This window comes from Hirundo rustica, chromosome 3 (assembly GCF_015227805.2).
Source record: "Hirundo rustica isolate bHirRus1 chromosome 3, bHirRus1.pri.v3, whole genome shotgun sequence".
Taxonomy (NCBI): domain Eukaryota; kingdom Metazoa; phylum Chordata; class Aves; order Passeriformes; family Hirundinidae; genus Hirundo; species Hirundo rustica.
The window spans coordinates 100,327,817-100,348,450 of record NC_053452.1 but is presented as its reverse complement, the minus strand read 5'-3'; the positions used below and the strand labels follow the sequence as shown (position 1 = coordinate 100,348,450).

Below are 20,634 nucleotides of genomic sequence, written 5' to 3'. Positions count from 1 at the left end.
GTGAAATATAATGTTGTTTATCATTAGGTAAAATGTACCTCTAGGTTTTAGGAATGGATACAATATATTTTCATGACAAAAAATGTTTTCACGGAAAATTACATCCCCAAACATTTTTTGCAAATCTTGTGCATGTATACAGAGGAGAGGGAGAAGATGCTGTTACAATTAAGTCTAAAACAATAAAAATTGCCAGTTTTTCACCTTATTTTCCTTTAAAATACATTATTACTTAATGATACCTAGATTCTGACCCTCTATTACCGCTGAAAAAAGCAGAGGGTGCTTCCAGAGGCCTGCCAGCTGGCCCTCCAGTGATCTACCCAGGAATTGCAATTCCTCTTTCCCTGGGAAACAGGCAGAATGCATTTCCTGGTAAGAATCTTGACTTCTCCATCATTACAGCTGTTTAGAGTGATTGGGGTGTTTTTTGGTTTGTTATCTGGCATGCACACTCATGTAGTATTTTATAAAAACAGTTTTCCTTTAAGTCCTTGGTGCAATGGACTAGAAAGTTTATTTCAGAGATCTGTTCCTGTGAAAGCTCTGAAAGTATTTGGTCATGCTCTAGAAAATAATAGTGTAATCTGCATTTTAAAAAAAAGTAAATTATTCTAATATAGGGAGTTATACTGAATATCAGGCTGTGTAAAATACCAAGTGTTTTTAAAAGCATTGGATACAAGTATACACTCACCTATAAATATACACCTATTTTTACAGAATGCACTGCCTAACTCAGTATATTGAGTCACCAGTCCAGTTTCATATCGGCTTTACTCCACACATACTTTCCTCCTCTTCTTAGGAACATCTTTTCATCAAATCCACTGAATTTTATAGCTGCTTCTACACCAACATCCAGAATAGACTTGGAAGGTTCTTTCCGTCCATTTCTACAGTTTAGAAAACGCATCTGGAACGTAAGATAGATAAGATGATAAGATGTTAGAAAGTCAATTTGCAAAAGCTTAATTTTTCTACAGACTTAAGCAAGTTACACTGCAATTCCACAAAAGCTTATGTAAGTGCATGAAGAGGTTCACTAGTCCTTAGAAAGCTCGGAAACTCATGGTTAGACATGTGACATATCTTAGCAGGAACAAAGCAATTCTTGGAGATTAAACATTGGCTTTTCAGTTACATGTAAATTAAGTGGGCACTCTGAAACTTAAGTTTCAGGGTGAATTCTATATTTTTATATTAAAAAAAAAAACAAAACCAAAAAACAACAAAGATGTCTCGCAAAAATATGCATCTACACTTTAAGATTTGTGATGCAAGGATTGTGCATGCAGGCTGATGGCAAATTCTCCTTAGGTCATACTAAATTATATATGTCTGATGGGAATAAATCACATCTGTTCCTTGTACTACATAGTAAAAATGTTTTATAGGATGCAGAGTAAATTTAACTGGTTATCACTGTTGTATACATACATGTATTAGCATACAAATACCATGTATCAAAAAGAGACTTACATATTCATCCAGAATGAGGTATGAATCCCTCATCTGTAATAGATCAAAAGAAAAAATTAAATTACTATACAAATCAAAATTCCATTCTATGGAAAAATAAGGGACAAAACAAACAACTATTCATTCAAACAGTTGTTGTATCACCACTGTTTCAGGGAGCTTGGATGAAATTTATAGAAATAAATGACAAAATTACTAGAATAATTTTATGTGTGAATAAACTAGTAATTCCTGGAATATGACCTTTACAGTGTCTAATTGAAATGTGGGTCCCCAACTGGATAAAGGTGTTTTAAATAATATCCAAGCTTTCTATTAACTTCTAACCAGAAGAACCTAGAGTTTTGTATGATGGAATGATTATGCCATTTTCTAAACAAATGACATGGCCATTTAAACTAGGGTGTTTAATTATTACCCCGCCAAACAAAGGTGTAGTCCCAGCTCAAAGGTGAAAAAGCTCTCGGGTCTATACAAAGAAATACGCCAACAGCTTAAATAAGACAGGCTTGCTTAGCTAAATGGGCATGTTCTAAACTCTCCCTACAATTCTCCAGTTCTCTGCATAGCTGGAGCTTGCTACTGTGTCGGATCAATTTGGTGCCTGCCTTTCACACAAGTTTACCAGAAATCAGAAACAGTCTTCTGGAACCAAACCTACCATGGAAAGCCTTTTTTGTAGGACTTCTAGTATGGAGAAGAGGAAAAAGAAAAAGAAAAAAAAAAAATAGAAGAAAAAAAAAAAAAAGAAAAAAAAAAAAGTAGAAATACTTCTGGGTTCTCATCTTAATCCTTTCTCTGATGAGTGCTCCCTCCTACCAAATGCCTTACATGCTAACTGCACAGCCCCACTTTTATGTCTTACATTGCAAAGGCAACCCAGTCTGCTCACTTCACCTCTATGTACATTAAGAAGTGAACTGTAAATGGAGTCTTAATCTATGGAGAGGAAAAGAAACACAAGATGGGAGATTTAAGGCATTCCTGAACTTGGTTCAACTTCTTATTTCTTCACTTAGTTCATAAATTTTCCTAACAGTGAGTCTTCTAGCTCTCCCCATCCCTTGTTTAGGGTCTGTAGGCATTTACAAAATGGCCTGAGGTCAACCTTTAGGCACCAAAGTTCTTTAGTGTGGTTAATGCAAGCTGGATGGCAGTTGATCAAGTTAACTGGCCGGCTTTGCAGGAGCACAAGGAGTCTTCTCATGAATAAAGAGCCTGAGTGTACAATCCCAAAGAGTTCAGACAAAGAATGTTAAAATTGTAACTTTATTGTGAGAGGGATTACCCAAAAGTACTATTAGATGGGCAGTTCCTCAGTACCCAGTACAACGCTGGTTGGGATGCTGTCTTATTCATGTAGGTTGATGACACTGGCATAATGTGACATCACAGCCAACCTCTATTAGGAGACTGTACTTAGACTATAAAGTGTATTTACATTAACTTTTAACCTTTTCAGGATCTTGTGCCCAAGCCAGGAAGAGTACTCCCACTGGTGTCCACAGGCCTGGGAACAATGGGTTTTTACTCTTCTGCTAATAACTTTGTTGTCAATGAAAAGGCTTTTTCTTTAGAAAATTAAAAAATCTTGACTTCCACCATAACAAAGCCATTGCTGTCGAAGTCGTGCTGCGCCTCTTCTAAGACACTATTAATAGGGAAAGTATTAATTGCCATGAAAATTTCTTGTTTCTTTCAAATATTCTAGCACTATTTAAAAATAAAGTTACAAAGGGACAGTTTAATTTTTACCTTCTGATTAGATTCAGGTACCAAACAGGAGACACCTTTGTGGCGATCCAGGAACCGATCAAAGTCTTCATCACTGATAACAAACTTTTCTGCTTCTCTTAGAGCATCCTCACCACTGTTCTCCCCTTCAATAAGCAGGCACTGGAATACCTGAACAAAGAAAGCACCTGGTTAAGACTTTATGTTTTCACTTGCCTTGAGGATAAGAGAATTCAGTCTCAGTAGCAAGTCTTTATTTTTTCTGTCAGTGGAGCCAAAATGACACAACTTATGATAACTGAATATTCCACAAAAGACATGGTGCAGGTTTATTTTTCGTAAATTAACATTACAGAGCTCTAAATGTTATAAATGATGATTTTCCTTATTAACTGTTATTTTCTGAGTAATTCCATGTGTATAACAATATCCATGAGGCAAATGATGAGAAATTATTCCACAAGTTCTCCCATATTTATTTCACATTATCTCTACCCATTTTCAAACTAATTTCTAATAAAAACACCATAATATGTGCACACCAACTCTAATACTCTATAAGAGAAAATTAATATACACTTATATCTTGAAAAGTCAATATATTGACTTTAATGTATCATTATTCAGTAATTTTTCCTCATTTTCTCTACATCATAACATATTTTCACATGTCAAAGGCTTTCTGTGTTAATTTTAATATACTAAAATAACCTAGATCTGAAATAGTATTTTCTGTACATAACACAACCAAAAAAGATTCTTGACCTACTGGGCTCCATTTAAGTGCAGAATGAGATAGAACCTATCCCAGCACCATGCAACACTGACAAGAAGGCTCCTAACACCAGCCCAGGCTGCATCTGGAGATAAGACTCAGGTCAACAGAAGTTCAGACAACTTCAGGACTTCACTACATTTTTACTTTTCTTTGAACAGGAAATGTGTTATATACTGCTTTCTTACCTTCCAGCGCACAGGGTTGAGCACCTTGATCTGCTCATTCATATCTTCCTCAACATTAAATCTGTTGATGACTGAATTTATTTTAAAAGCAACAGCATACTCTCGGCACCACTGTCTCAGTTTAAGTAGATTTTCCACATGGTTCTTCTTTCCTTGACGACGACCGATTAAAACATTGACATCCTCATCAAAACTATCACATGAAATTGCCAGAATATCTAAATATTCACCTGAAAAAAAAATTAAAATTTGATTAATATCCAGTCCATCAGCTAAAAGCTGTCAGGACTCTGCTCACTTTCACTTCCTTGTCATCTGTCACAAAATGTCATGTAAATGCAGTTCTGTGGAGTCATCCCATCAACCGCAAAAGCCACGTCAACAGCAGCATCAAAATACGTAGTTTGTGTGTGTGTGTCCCCAGCATTATGGAGACAGGCAGAACTATTTTTTTATTACACCATTAAACAAAAAAAGCTTTTGTGGTATAATGCCTATGTTTGCAACAGATAATCAACACTGTTTCCCCTGTATTTACATTTGGTTTGCATTTACTATAAGTGAGCCACTATGAAACCATGTCCCATTCGCCCCCAAGCCCATCTGTGGGTGAGGCTGCCCCGTGGAGGCTCCCCCACCCTGCCAGTGCAGCTGTGCCCAGTGATCTCTCCTTACCGTACTTCTCGAACCACTGCTTTCTGATCAGGCTGCCATTGCTAACGATGCTCACACTTGGGAGCTCCAACTCCTGCTTGCAAAACTGGACCATTTTGCCTACAAATTCGCCTCTGTCCTGAATAAACGGTTCTCCTCCCGAAAAATTGATTTTCTCCATCCCTAGAGAAGGACCAAAGAAAGATGCTGTGAACCTCTGCTGCTCATTGCCTGCTCCTCCTGCTCAGTGCTATCAACGCCTCACGGCAGCGAGACAAGGGACGTCCCCGGGATAACTTTTTCCACGGCACTTGGTCCTGCGGGGTCCCCCCTCCCCGGTTGCCTCCGGCCCCACCTTCCCTGGACTCACCTGCTTCCTTGAGCATCGCCAGCCCCCGCTTGGCCTCCTCCAGGGGCAGCACGAAGGAGGTCTTGGCCGTGTGGAAGCAGAAGCCGCACTTGTAGTTGCATTGCCGGGTGAAGTGGTAGTTGACGCTGGTGGGTGTCGGGGTCGTGTTGTCCCATTCCTGCTCCCGCTGCGGCCGGGGGGCCGAGTCCCGCCAGCGGGGCAGGGGCAGGGACAGGGGTAGGGGCAGGGGCAGGGGAGCCAGGCTCCAGCACAGCGCGCACAGGCGCCCTCGCAGCGCCGCCAGCGCCGCCCGCCCGACGGACAGCAGCCGGGCCAGCAGGGCCAGTTGCATGGCTCGGCTCGGCTCGGCTCGGCTCGGCTCGGCTCGGCTCGGCTCGGCTCGGCCCCGGCGGGATGCGCTGCGGTTGTGGACCCGCCTGGGCACGGTTCGACTGGACTTGGTTAGGCTAGGGTCGGTTCGGCTGATCTCGATTCAGTTCAATCCGACCTGACCCAGCCCAGCTCAGCTCAACTCGGCTCGGCTCGGCTCGGCTCGGCTCGGCTCGCAGGCTGCAGAGGGGTGTCCGGCGCTCCGCACTTAAATGCGAGCGGTGATCGCCTCCCCTCCCCGCCCGTCCCATCCCTCCCTGCCGTGCCTGACCGCGGGGAACAGCTCGGTTTCGTTTTCCCTTCTTCCAAAACCGAAACTTGGCACGGAGACGCGGTGTTTTCCTTCTCCCGCCCCACCCCACTCGTGAACCTAGTGTCCCGTGAACCTAGTGTCCCCACGCCCCAGAGGCGCTTCTCGGCCACGGCCACCGTAGAACCGGGCGACTGCCCGGGGCTGGGAGCAGGTTTGAGCAAGCACCTCTGGGTTTGAGCGGGTCTAGCACTTAGGACCCCTTTCGGTGTGTGAGATCTCAGTGACTTTGGCTCTTGTTATTAAAGTCATGAAATGGGGGGAAACTGAGCTTATATAACTACAATGCACCTTTGTCAGGCATTCAAGAGCTCCTGTAAGGTTAAACAGTTTTGCATAAAGAGCAACCCAAGCTAGGAAGCCTTATGATTTCAGATACATGAAAAGAAAATAATTGCAGGTTCTTTAATTCTTGGTCTCCAATGATGCACCTCAAGCAAAGCTACTGCACCAAGCTGAACACGGTTAGCCTTCACAGCAGGAATGGTTGGCAGCCAGATGTGGGACACTGGTGGCTACCCACTCATGGTAACACCATGGGAGACTAGGACCAAGCTTCCAGTTTCCATATGCCTCAATTCCTTGGTAGTACAACAGGTATCACTGGAGAAAGAGGCCCTCCATCGTAACACTGGTTGCTACCTTCAGTCTTCCAGTCTGTGTGTCTGGTGTGTCTGTGTCCAGGCACACCAACAGGTTTGTCACAAATTTCAGCCTCCTTATGCCTTCAGTCAGCCTGTCCTCACTCCTGTGTGTGCTGTTTAACGTTGCCACTACTGCCAAGCTAGAGTCATACCCAAATCTTAACACCTTCCAACTTCGTGTTGTCAATGGCGTAAAATGGAGCTTTGCTCACTTCCATTGACCAGTCAGAAGTGCTGATGTAGCCAAGCAGTCTTGCCCTCATGTTCTCTTCTTTATATTTCTCTTTCTATTCCTTTGAAAAAAAAGGGTAGAACTATCTCCATCCTGTGCAATTTTCATGGGAAACAAAACCTGCTCATGAATAAGAAGTGTTAATTCGGCCTGTCAGTGGCTATTGTCAAATTCCCATCTTCCTTCACTTTCCTGGAGGTCATCTGATGGCTGAGTAATGCCTGGATCAGCAAAAAACATTTTGAACAGTTTTTATTGTTTGAATGGTTTTTATTGTTGTCTCTATCACATGTTTCTTGCTGGAGCAGGTTCATGCTAGTAGGGCAGGATGGGAGATTTCTTGCTGTGTGTGGCTCCAGTAATGCCACCTCACAAAGGTGTTGCTGCAGCATGATGGGAAACATCTCACTTCTGAGGCTTTCCATGGTCTCAGAGGCTGTCAGCGAAGATTATTCCAGCAGGAGTTAACCATGTGCCCTTCCAGTTCCTTGAGAGTGCATTAGTCTGCATTACTGTAAAGTTTTACAAAGTAAACCCAGACCAGGATGTGCTCCCTACATATGTACAAGTCCCAGCAGCATCAAAAAAGACATATTCACATTTTACATCCCAAACTGTCTTAGCTCACAGTCTCTATGGTGAGACCTTCAAGAAAACAAATGTGTATTTTTACATACAAGCTTTGAATCTACCAGAAATATTGCAAGCAAGAACTGTAATGCAATTTTCTGTCCTGATACCTTCTGGAAGAATCTCAGAAAAGCAAGCATAAATGTTCTTTGAAAATTGTAGGAAGTATGACTCCTTCCTCTAGCTTCCTACAGAAGCCTTCTTACTGTGGCACAATGGGATCCCAGTAATAAAAATGTTTCCGTTCTCCAACTCTGAATCTAAAAACAGTTTAAAGATTAATATAATTTTTCAAAAATTATTGAATAATGTTTTTAATGGTGCACTAGATAATAAGTACACAACTAGCATGGAAGAATCCAAATGGATAAACATAAATAATGCTCTTGTGCCTAGTTTCTAGGAAAGCAAAACTATATTATATTTATCTAATTAATGTAATTTTATATTTTAAATAAATATATTGCTTTTTCCAGAGTGGCTATTTGGCAGTTCCAGTCAAACAGTATCTTGCTAGGCAAACCAAACTACTGATAACAAACCAGTAACATAAAACAGGTAAAGGAGGAGTCATATCACATCACCTGGGAGGACCAGAAATGGTCTAAGGACAGCCAGGCAAATCATGCAAATCATACAATGGCAGATGCAATTTAATCATTTGATAAATGTATTACTTATTGCTCTAGTCTCACCTGAAAATTATCCCTTTCTCAATGCATGTGCTCCACTATAAATGCAAAACTGTCAAGGACCCTGTACTTAGAGTGACTCTCCTTGGGATGCAGAAATCCAAGGGGAAATTACCAAACAGAAAGCTTAAACCCACATGCAATTAAGTTATGAAGGACATATGAAACATGCACTATAACTATAACTATAAATTAGGCACTTCTGAAAGAAGTCCACCATGGGGCTTTAATAGTATATATGTGATTTCCCATTCAGAAAGTCTTTAAAAAGATGGTTTCTACGATCGAGGAAAAGATCATAGAATTGTAGAATGACAGAAGACCCGGTTGGAAGGGGCCTCAAGGATCGTAAGAGCCTTTCTCGACAAAAATAAGAGAAGAATCCTTTCTGTAGCCTTTCCCCAAACACCTGGTGGTGGCGACTGTCGTGGGCAGAAGAGACATCTTTCTTGGCCTGACACTATACTGATTTCCTATGGCCTTATCCCTAGATCTTTTTCTTTACTGGAGGTCTCTTTACTGATATTCTTTAAAGTTTATTCTACATCAAAAGGCCAGTTTTATTTTAATGTATTCAACCTATACATTTTATGGGCCTTCAACATAAGTTTTTTCCTGCCTGTGTATCTGACAGCTATTTACAGGACTGTACACTTAGATACATTTTTAAGTTACAGGCTAATAAATTTCTGTGGGGTTTTTTTTTCACTTTTTCTACTTTGTGTGGATCAAAATTTTTTGAATATCCTTATGGCCTCTTGTTGTCTCTGTAGCTCATCCTTATAGCACAGTGGACACTCAAAGATGTGAAAATGCTTCTGAAGAATGTTTTGTACATAATTAGTATGTTTGTTCTTCAACATTGCTTCATAATATACAGAGGACAAAATTATAGAGGTCCTTGTAAAGAGGCTGAAAAATGCTTAATGGGTTCATATCAAAACTGAGTATGCTGTCTCCACTGATTTTAAATACAACAAAACATCTTGGGCATGAAAGACAACTTGGGCAAAAAGATAGTCAATATTTTTACTTGAATCCTGCAAGAAGGTACGTTTAAGTAATTAGGCAGGAGAACAGGCATCACATGCCTTTTATGAATGCTCTCATAAGCTTATTATAAATGAAAAGAATCACCACCAGCTTGGCTCAGGAATGGTTGTAACAAGGTTGTATCAAGGCAGTGGGATGAGAAAAGGGAAAAGGGAAAATGAAAGTAACTGCTTTCCATTTGCTCAGCAGAGAGGGGAAAGGCAGGAATAGCATTGGGAAAAAAACCACAAACAAACCAACAACAGCAAAAAACAACAAAAACCACCCAGAAGAGAAAGAAGCAGAGAGGTCAGTGAGGGAAATGGCCAGCTTTACAGGTGCTTTTGAAACGAAACTTGGCTGCAGGTCAGTTGGACCTCAAGCAAACAAATGAACAGAAAAGTGGCAGATAAGTTTCAGTCTAGATAAAGGTGAGGCAGCAAAGAGCCAAAAGTCGTTGAAACCTTGTATACCTGGTGCTGAGCTCAGCAGTGGCACTTGTGCTCAGGAAGGAGATCTTAGTCACTGTTGTTTCTCCTCTGAAATCAATGGTTCTGGGGGATGCAGCAGAGAAAAATGTCAACTTAAAGCTTAGTATCACCCAGAAACAAGGTAGATTACATTTCTCTGCTGGTCTGTGAAACTTTGCTAAGTGTAACCAAACCCTGGCTAGTGGTCCAGTTCAGGTCTCCACATCTCGTCAGGACCTTACAGTTAAACAAGATATTCTTGTTACTAATTGATTAAGGGGATGAAGCAGCTGTCTTACCAAGGAATGCAGGCTGTCATTTCTGACATGAAAAAGTTGAAGGGGAAATCTGAGTGACCTTGAAAAAAAAATGTAGGTAATAAAGAAACTGAATGTTGAACTGCTACTCACCAAAGGTGGTAATATTAGAAGGGGCCATTGTTGAGATAAGTAGGATGTGAGTTTAAAACTTAGAAAATTGTTATGCAACAGTAGCATTGCTGGAATTTGAGACCACAGGGGTTTGTGGAGGTGGATTATATCAGAGTCAGATTTAGGCAACTCCATGAGCAAGGGTCCACAACAGGTGCTGAAAGGGAAAGATGAGGATGTACTGTTTAACATTCCTAATTTGGTGACTGTGGAGGCTGGAGGAGCACAAGGACTAGGAGAAGGGACCCTGGATAAGCCAGGCATATGTACAGCATGTCATTCTGCCAGACATTGGCTGAGAAGAGCCTCTATCCTAGTCAGTGCATATTGTTATGGTCTTAAAACTATTTGCTTTCCGTATAATGAACCATGTTTTACCCTGTGTCTTCTGGCATCCATACCCAGATGCCATAGCCATGTGTTTGATTGATATGGAAATGTGCTGGAGTTCTCAGGTATGAAACAGCCTTAAAAACAAACAAACAAACAAACAAACAAATTAATTTCGGTTCATGATTCTGGGAAGAGCTTCCAAGGCTATGTTCCCAGTTTGGGCTCTGGCCCAGGCTTCCATCAGCTTCTTTGGGATGGGCAGTTTCCAACTAGTACCAGATGCTTTGCAACTGGTACTGCCTACCAGCTGCTCCCCTCTCCCCTCCCCTCTCCCTGCAGTAACACTAAGTAAAAGGTATTTGTGCAGGTGTTTGAGATGACCAGAGGAAGACAACTTTCAAAATAATTTCTTGTAGAGTATATTAGAGATATCTAAAGTTAAACTTCTGATGTTTTTTGAACTAAGTGGCAGTTCTCCAACTATTGAAAAAGAGAAGTTTTCTATAGAGATGTAGGTTCTCCCATATTTTAGGTTACATCTTCTGAAAACTCAAAATCTACATTTTGGGCAATGTTACTCATAGCAGCTGCCATGAGACTAAGTCAGTGCTATTGCTATTTGCAGTGCTTCTGGTTCCTACATCTGAGCTGATGAAAGCCGAAATTGGCCATTGCAAAATTATGAAAACAGGCTTGGTAAAGTCCAGTTTCCTCCTAAAATTATTTGTGTCTGCTAGTCTTGTTATCAAGGCACTGAATAACCAAATAATGGGGTCAAGTTACTGATATGCCTTACAGCCCAGTGCTGCTTGGGCACTGCAACTCAACAAAGTAGTTCAGTTTGGGTTAGGACTTGTGATTTTGGGCCTAAGCAGTGGAGCTTATTTGCACTTTTTGTAAATTTATTTATTTATTTATTCTGTTTTAGAAGATTACCAGGATTCAGCCACGAGAGCCCGTGGGAATGTGACCCTTTGCTGCTGGCGGGCGGACGGGCAGACCGGATCCCGAGGCCGGGACCTTACACCCCGTGATTGCTGGCGCCCTTCCGCGCACAGGGCCGTTCCCGGGGGACCGAACCCTTCACCCCGGGGTCACTGACGCGGGGCGGGGAGGGCAGAAGCTCCGAGGAGCTGCCCTTTCCTCGGGGCTGGTCCCCACAGGACGGCGCTTTCCCGGCCGGCCGGGCCAGTTTCGATTCCCGCTGGCTCCTCCTTCGCCCGCCCTCCTCCACTCTGCCGCTGGCCCGGCTCTCCGCTCCCGGCTCTCCGCTCCCGGTTCTCCGCTCCCGGTTCTCCGCTCCCGGTTCTCCGCTCCCGGCTCTCCGCTCCCGGCTCTCCGCTCCCGGTTCTCTGCTCCCGGCTCTCCGCTCCCGGCTCTCCGCTCCCGGCTCTCCGCTCCCGGTTCTCCGCTCCCGGTTCTCCGCTCCCGGTTCTCCGCTCCCGGCTCTCCGCTCCCGGCTCTCCGCTCCCGGTTCTCTGCTCCCGGCTCTCTGCTCCCGGCTCTCTGCTCCCGGTTCTCCGCTCCCGGTTCTCCGCTCCCGGTTCTCCGCTCCCGGCTCTCCGCTCCCGGTTCTCCGCTCCCGGCTCTCTGCTCCCGGCTCTCTGCTCCCGGCTCTCCGCTCCCGGTTCCCTGCTCCCGGCTCTCCGCTCCCGGCTCTCCGCTCCCGGTTCTCCGCTCCCGGCTCTCTGCTCCCGGCTCTCTGCTCCCGGTTCTCCGCTCCCGGTTCTCCGCTCCCGGTTCTCCGCTCCCGGCTCTCCGCTCCCGGTTCTCCGCTCCCGGCTCTCTGCTCCCGGCTCTCTGCTCCCGGCTCTCCGCTCCCGGTTCCCTGCTCCCGGCTCTCCGCTCCCGGCTCTCCGCTCCCGGTTCTCCGCTCCCGGCTCTCTGCTCCCGGCTCTCCGCTCCCGGCTCTCTGCTCCCGGCTCTCTGCTCCCGGTTCTCTGCTCCCGTCTCCAGGTTCCCGACTCTCTGCTCCACGCTCCCGGTTCTCTGCTTCAGGCTCCCGACTCCCGACTCCCGGCTCCGGGCCCGGCGATGCTGGGGCGCTGTGCCCCGGGCTCACCGCGCCCCCGGGCCGTCGTCCGCGCCCTGCCGCCCTCCGCCAGCGCCCTCCGCCAGCGCCTGCGCCAGGTCAGCACCGCGGGCGCGGAGCCCACGTTCCGCTCTTCAGCGCCGTGGGGCGGGCGGGTGCCGAGGGGTCGAGGGGTAATCGTTCTAAACGAAGGAAGAAGTTTTTTACGATGGGGATGCTGAAACACTGGCGTAGGTTGCCCAGAGGTGATGGATGTCCCATCTCTTGAAACATTTCAGGTCAGGTCGGACAGGGCTCTAAGAGACCTGATCTAGTTTAGGATGGTTCAGTGCACTGTATGAGAGTTGGACTAGATGGTCTTTAAAAGCCCCTTCCGACCCAACACATTCTGTGATTCTATGATCTCTCCTTGCAGTGTGCAGAACGGATCCCAGAGGCTGAAGCAGTACTCGACCTGCTGGACAAATGTCCAGAGCATCAAAAAAAGGGAGATTTTCCCGTCATAGTTTTCGAGGGGCTGGATGCCACAGGTAAGAGCAGTGTGTGGTTGAACAACCACAGATGAGAAATTGTTGAAAGGAGCAACAATTTTTTTATTAGCTATGTTTTTTATTCGGCATAAGGCTTTAAAATAAAATAATCTGTGACAGATAAGGAATTAATAATTACAAATGCCGATCTGTCTTCTCTTACTTGTAAAAGATTAATGTGTGTTAATTCAGTGGTTTAATTCCTTACCTATGCAAATGAAAGAATACAGAGTGGAGAACTGAAAATTAAATTTCTTGTCCAGATGAAGAAACATACTTTTACTGGAGAGTTTTCAAATAAATGAACTAAAATAGTGGTAGTCTGGGAAACTGCCAGCAGCTTGTCTAAGAGAGAAATATTACTTGCTTCTGATTAGCTTTGTTTTCTGAATCGTCAGGTAAAGAGAACTGAAAATCCCCATAAAAAGAAGGAATTAGATTACCAACATGGCAACATTCACATAAATTGCAACCTTGAAAAATATTATTAACTAATATATAGGAAATTGCCATGAATACATAGAGAAATTGCCATGCACCTAATGCATTTAAGAGAGTGAAGACTTGAAAGCTGGCTAAAGGAAGGGCTGGAAGGCCCAGGGAACAGGAAGGGGAGTAATAATTCCTGCAACCAGACTCAGAATAATTTTCTGCTGGAAACCTTATGACAGGATGCTCGGGTTACATATTCGGATGTCAGAACCTGTGCTCCACATGAACAGACAGGAGCATTTCTCAGTTTTTAAAACTCACATGTATCTGGTAAATAATATAACAAATGTTTCCTTCTGTAAATGAAATGTAGGCAAAACCACGGTGACCCAGGCTGTTAAGGACACCCTGAATGGCGTTCTGCTGCGGTCCCCACCAGCTTGCATCAGCCAGTGGAGGACTGTATTTGATGATGAGCCAACACCCATTAAAAGAGCATTTTATGCTGCAGGCAACTACATTCTGGCTTCAGAGATAGCGAAAGCATCCACTCAGGCACCTGTGATCATAGACAGGTTTGTATATTTAAGAAGCCTTCTTATATCAGTCCCATCATACAGTTGCTCAGTGTTATAAGCAGTCAGTGATGGTCTCTGTGTTTCTTACAGGGTTTCGTTTTGGGGTTTTTTTTATAGTTTGTTTAGGGGTTTTTTGGAAGCACTCTGCAGAGTCAGATACATATTGTATTTTCTAAAGAGTAACACTTATGATAACAGTAAAATAGGGAACTTAAGACACATGAAAATTGTTACATCTTCAGTTAGGAAAGTGGAGGCACAGATTGTGCATCCTGAGCTAAACCAGTGTTTTGTGACAAACCAGAGGAGACTGTGGGCTGCTGGTCAAGGTTTTCTCTAATATGTGTCTGAGATATGGGTGGATTGGAATGACTGAGTTTTAGGTAGACTTACTCTTTGTGAATTTAGAGCCAGAGATATGCTTCCCACTTTTTTGGGTTTGTTTGTGTTATTTCTGGTTTTCACTAACTGTGTAGGCAGCTTAAAGTATTACTGTTAATAAAAAAGTCTAGATGTACTTTGAACCCTCTGCCTTATTTCAGTACATGTACTGTAATCTCCTGCTACAACACACACACACACACACACACATATGTTGTGTGCATGTAAGTGCTATTTTCAGCCAGCCTCAAATCCACTGAGATCCATCAAACACAGTGCCTTGTAGTGGGGAGAATGTTAAATGCAAGTGAAATTGATAACATCAATAATGCCTGTATTCATTCACATGTTTGTGAAGACTGCGTGTTCTCTACCAAATCTATTGCATTAATTAGGATGGGAAACACAAAAAAAGGGGACTCAGAGTAAAGGATTTTAGATATATTGTAACTCTTCTTTGACCTGTCTCAAGATATGAAGAGAGTTTCTTTTGATAGGAGTATCTGAAAGTCTATATATAATTTTTTAATTAATAGTTCACATTAACTCTGAATAATGCACTGGTATCATTGTTAAGAAATGACGGATAGCACAGAACTGTTATTTGGATTTCCCTTCAAAGCCATGGTGTCACCTATCTCATCACTACTAGCTTGTTGTTATAATGCTAACTGTGTCCTATATTACTGAAGATTTAATGTTCTCTGTTAAAATTTCTCTCTCTCCATTTTTTATTTTCCTGACAGATACTGGCACAGCACAGCTGCCTACACAATTGCCACTGAAACAAGTGGGAAAGTCCAGAATCTTCCACCAGCTCAAGATGAGGCGTATCAGTGGCCTGAAGATCTGCTTAAACCTGATCTTGTTCTTCTCCTGACTGTTGACCCTGAAGAACGAGTCCGGAGGCTTCAGCATCGGGGGCTGGAGAAAACAAAGGAGGAAGCTGAGTTGGAAGCTAACAGCTTGTTTCGCCAAAGGTGCCCTTTAATGGGGAATAAGAGGCTGGAGGCAATCCTGGCTCCCGTGGGATCAATAACAAATGTGCCCCTCACATTATTGGGACAAGAATTTCCTTTGTATAAGTTTTGTTTTTGGTTTTGTTTTTTTTTGGAAAGAATGCGTGGTTATCAGGGAGGGTAAATTCTGTCACTTCTAATTGAAAGTATTTGAAAGATGCAGATGTAGTGTCCTGTAAAGGATCTTTGAGTTAAAATACTCCTATTTTGCTTTACTGCTTTTATTTTAGCATCTTTCTTAGTGAGGTCATGAAGGAGATGGACTTAAGGGGTCCAGGACTGGCGGGCAAGAAGTTGAAACACACAGTTTCCCCAGGAAATTCTGGACTTGAGCTCCAGATTAAGAGAATAAAATTTAAACATTCTCTTGCAGATGTTTTTAGTTGTGCAAAGGGTCTCAAGTACGAGTATAGTCAATGCTTTCAAAGGGCTCTTCAAAGTGATTCATCTCACCACTCCTTTGGAGCTCATTGATCTAAACTTAAGTATTAAGTTTTATCTTTTGATATGATATGTGATGCAGAACCTGAGGACACTTTCTGGGCTAGAAACTGGAAGCTAAATGAGATAGTCCATAGCATCTCAAGCAGTACAAGGTACATTAACTTAAGCAACTGAATGGCATCCTAGGTATCCTGCTTTGGGATATGCTGAGCTGTTGTCTAGGCTCTGCCAAATGTATTGATTAGATCATCTTTGTCTGAGGTGGAAACTGAAATACATAGTGCTTGTGTAGATACCTCAGCAGAGACACCCGAATATTGGTTTCCATATCTACAAGCAAAACTGAAATCTCCCTTTAAGCTTTAAGATTTCTGGTGATGATATACCTTAAAAATAGTCACTGGCAGCAGCCAAAGTGGCTTTACAAAGGGGAGATTTTGGCTGACAAATTCAACATTGGTGGATGGGGCAGAGAACTGATGACATCTGCCTGGACTTCTGCAAAGTGTTTGACAGTGTTCCATGTGACATCCTCATCTTCAGATTGGAGAGACATGGATTTGATCCATGGATCATTCAGTGAATGAAGAATTGGCTGGACGGCAGCACACAAAGAGCTGTGCTCAGCAGCTTATTGTCCCCATGGGAACCGGTGACAAGTGGTGTCCCCTGGGGTCGCTACTGGGGCTGATACTCTTCAGCATCTTTTGGGTGACATGGACAGTGGAAGCGAGTGCACCCTCAGCAGATTTGCTGACAAGACCAAGTTGTGTGGTGTGGTGGACATACTGGAGGGAAGGGACCCATTCAGAGGAACCTGGACAGGCTTGAGAGGTGGGCCTGTGCAAACCTCATGAAACTCAAAAAAGGGAAGTACAGTGTCCTATACCTGGGTCTTGGCAATCCCAAGCACATCTGCAGGTTGGATGGAGAAGTGATTGAGAGTGCCCTGCAGAGAAAGACTTGAAAGTGATGGTTGATGAAAAACTCATCATGAGCTGGCAATGCGCAGTTGCAGCCCAGAATGCCAACTGTGCCCTGGGCTGCATCAAAAGCACCACGGCTAGCAGGATGAAGGAGGGGATTCTCCCCCTACACTTTGCTCTTGTGAGACCCCACTTGGAGTGCTGAGTCCAGTTTTGGTGTCCCCAACATAAGGAGTACATGGCACTGTTGGAGCCAGCTCAGAGGAAGGTCACAAAGTTGATCAGAGAACTGGAGTACCTTCCCTATGAAGACAGATGAAGAAAGCTGGGGCTGTTCAGCTTGAAAAAGAAAAGGTTGAGTGGACACCTCATAGCAACCTTCCAGTATCTGAAGGGGCCTGCAGGGAAGCCAGAGAGGGACTCTTCATCAGGAACTGCAGAGGCAGAACAAGGATTAATGAATACATATAGAAAGAGGAGAAATTTATGTTAGCTCTTAGGAAGAAATTTTTAATTGTGAGGGTGGTGAGATATACTGAAACAGGTTGCCCAGAGATGCTGTGGATGCCCCAGCTGTTCAAAATCAGGTTAGATAAGGCCTTAAGCAACCTGAACTGGTGGGAGGTGTCCCTGCCCATGGCTGGGGGATTGAGACTAGATGATCTTTAAGGTTCATTGCAGACCCTTAACATTCTATGATTCTGTGATTCTCTGGTTGCTTAATTTTGACAGAAACTCTGTGTGGACACACAGCTCATATAGTGGGACCTGCAGAGGGATGAGTTAGCAAGGGAACATACTGCCATTTAAGATTTTATATTTTAATACTGTTACTTCACATATTCGTGTCAAAAAGCTTTTAGTTATTTCTACCTTTTAATTATGTCAATCTGAATATGAGATCATCCAAAATCTTCCTTGACTTGTCTTGTGACTTCTGTCCTGAATGGCATTATGAGAATATAGAAAATAATATTCACATCTTCATTCACACCCCCAAAGAACTAAATGTGGGATAGTTCTGCATTATGCTTATAGCCTAAGTGAAGGGGTTTTCATCCTGTATTTTATCCTGTTATTCATCTGTTTAGTTGATCAGAGGAAGGGATTGAATTATATGTCTACTCTGTAATCCAGTGAGTCAAAGCTGAGATCAGTCAACGAGCACAACTACACAATGCAATGCCATAAAGTTCAGAGATACCTTAGCAGAAACTGAAAAAAAAATTAACCCAGGTGCTAGAAGCAAACTAACCACTCTACTGCAATACCAGACTGTATCCAGTGATAAACTGTAACGAAAGAAATACGTTATGCCATGCCATGTTAATATGACTGGAGCTCTGGGAATCAATGTCAAGGAAATTATGTGCTTTGAGATTTACGTTGGAATAGTTACTAACAGTTTATTACTCTTTGCAGTAGATTTCATTCTTAGCTTCGTATTAGATTTTCTGTCCTCTGTCTCTGCAGTGCGAACTCTGTCTTCTGAGACTAATGACTAATTTAATTTCATATCCCGGCATTTTGAAGTTTCATTTCTCTTGTTTTGTTTTTAGAGTTGAAGAGTCATACAGAAGGATGGTGAATCCTGCATGCCAAGAGGTTGATGCCAGCCCCTCCAAGGAAGAGGTTCTCAAGACTGTTCTTCAACTAATTAAGAAGCACTGTGCTTTTTGAAAGCAACTTTTCTGCTACTGCACAAATGTTTTTTAAGTAGCACTTAAAGGATACTTTTTATTGCCCCAATGGTTTTGGTACCTGAAAATGCGCAGTGATGTGTTTTGTCTCACAGAAATAATGAATACGGTTTTATTCTGTCAACAGTAATCTCTTCAGGTTATCTGCTTTGTGGCTGCTACTGTACTTTTCTGCATAAGGCAAAATGCTACTCATGTCACTCAGCATTCTTAGTAAAGAAACAAACACACTACATACTACATACATGAGGTACCTCAGAGTGCTCTCTGACACCAGGACATTTTGAGATGCCATCATGTTGCGTCTTCATCACCAGGACAACATGTTCCCCAATCCATGGTGTACCAAAATTTGCTGCACTGCATCAGGAGCATTAGATGCTCAAGGAAAGGTTGAAATATCATCAGCACTAAGCCAGTAAAATGATCATAACATTTAGGAACAGAAAATCCAGTGCCCAGTACTGTTTTTATTTTGAATAGAGGAAGAGCAGCTGTTGCTGTGATGGGCATTCTGGAAAAAACGTGTTGTAAATGAGTGCCAGTAAACACTAAGGGCTCTAAGTAATAAAGTCAAAACTTGTTTATATATGCAACTGCAATATCAATTCTTTTCAGAGAGAAACCAGACAATGCCAGCAAATGAGAAACAGAGACCTGAGGAGAACCTGAAATGAAAAACTTATAAATGATCACTAAAATATTTTTTTACAAAACTTTTTCTCTATCCTATTAATATTTGTTAGTGAGAACTAGTATTCTTTTGAGAGAATGCAAAATGAAAACCATAGAGATTCTGAGCAATGGGAATGATTGCACCTTTTCAGTTCACCTTTTCTTTCTTGTGTGGGTGTTTGAACAGGTTGAATGTGAAAGCAGGCTACATCAAGACTTCAGGTCTGCAAAGGCTTATTTTCATGTATTTTAATTTAATTATTGTTACTCCTAAGTGTAGAACTAAACATATGGATAAGCCTTTGTGAGGTCAGAAATAAAGCTGCAGTTCCAGGAAAAAAAATCTTAAAATGTAAATTTGATTTTAAACACTTTTTCTTACTTTTCTGTTTTAAGCAAGTGCAATTATCAATGAATCTGTCCTCTAAATAAAAAAATGTACACAGTACTGTAGTTCCTATATCCAGTCTGTATATATGAGGTGATAGAAAGAACTTATAAAAATACATTTTATTCATGCACAGTTTAATGATTTTGAGTATGTTATTAATATATCATTTATACATTCTAGAAATTTATAAATTCTAGAAATAGATGCTGTTTTGTTTGGTATATTATTTGTATTTCAGCAGCCTTTGGATTTGCCCTACATGCAGACTGAAAAGGCAGACTTGTATGTGCTGCAATTATTTTAGAAGTTATAAAGCATTCAGGTATTCAGTCCTGGATAGAGGAAATTCTTGTATAGGAGACAGTACTACATATGAATGATCAGGGTGCAAATATGTGCCTGTCCTAAATATTGTGTAGCCTTAGCTTGTCCAGGTAAAATATCACTCAGCTTGAGAAACTCCACTTGCCCTTTCTCCTTATGCAAACCTGCACATGAAGCCAGACTTTCTGGCTTTTGATGCTGGCTTCTTAGAAGTGTAAGTTTATATTCGAAATGGTGCTGATAATATATATCTGCAAAAATTGACATCGGACATTATTAATTACACACATACAGAATATATTCATGGTCTAAATTTTTTTATAACCCAGAGTTACTGATGCAGACTAGGAGAACAGCAAAGCAAGGTAGACAAAACAAACATTCCCTTTCTCATGTCTTTGTTAGAACTAAAGATCTGCAAGAAGCTGTGTGCCACATGCAAGATGTTAATGTGCAGAACTACTCCCATACTTCCCAGTTCTATGGCATTTCTGCCAGATTTTGGTCCACAGTGTCTAAGAAGACTGCACTTCACTTACATTTAGGACAAATCACAGAATCAAAAAAATAGCTTAGTTTAGAAGGGACCTCAAGGACCATCTCATTCCACGCCCCTGCTGTGGGCTGGGATACTGCCCACTAGATCAGGTTTCTCAGAGGCCCATTGTGGTGGTGCAGAACTGTTTTATTAGATTTTTGTAAGAAGTTTATGTTATGGTTCGTTTCACTGTATCCCCAATTCTGTATCCCTTTTGTGTTGTCTGTATATTAAGGTATTTTGTGTCAATCATCCCATACCTCACATGACATGTAACATCCCCTCTGCCCCAACCCCCCTCTCTGGGGCAGCTTGTCT

General features: G+C 42.6%; 2 protein-coding genes across 2 annotated transcripts; one reads left to right on the top strand and one right to left on the bottom strand.

Moving 5' to 3' along the window:
• On the bottom strand, positions 1-5,685 carry RSAD2 (radical S-adenosyl methionine domain containing 2). Its single transcript, XM_040059182.2, has 6 exons — positions 5,204-5,685; positions 4,855-5,016; positions 4,180-4,409; positions 3,238-3,387; positions 1,483-1,515; positions 1-916 (listed from the first exon to the last, which is right to left on the bottom strand). Exons 1-6 carry the CDS (start codon positions 5,532-5,534, stop codon positions 752-754), a joined length of 1,071 nt encoding a protein of 356 aa, XP_039915116.1. The 5' UTR covers positions 5,535-5,685; the 3' UTR covers positions 1-751.
• A 3,749-nt stretch (positions 5,686-9,434) lies between these two features.
• CMPK2 (cytidine/uridine monophosphate kinase 2) lies at positions 9,435-19,504 on the top strand. Its single transcript, XM_040058175.1, has 7 exons — positions 9,435-9,478; positions 11,275-11,376; positions 11,510-12,476; positions 12,794-12,908; positions 13,714-13,915; positions 15,046-15,279; positions 18,248-19,504. Exons 1-7 carry the CDS (start codon positions 9,435-9,437, stop codon positions 18,366-18,368), a joined length of 1,785 nt encoding a protein of 594 aa, XP_039914109.1. The 3' UTR covers positions 18,369-19,504.
• Positions 19,505-20,634: the final 1,130 nt, after the last annotated feature.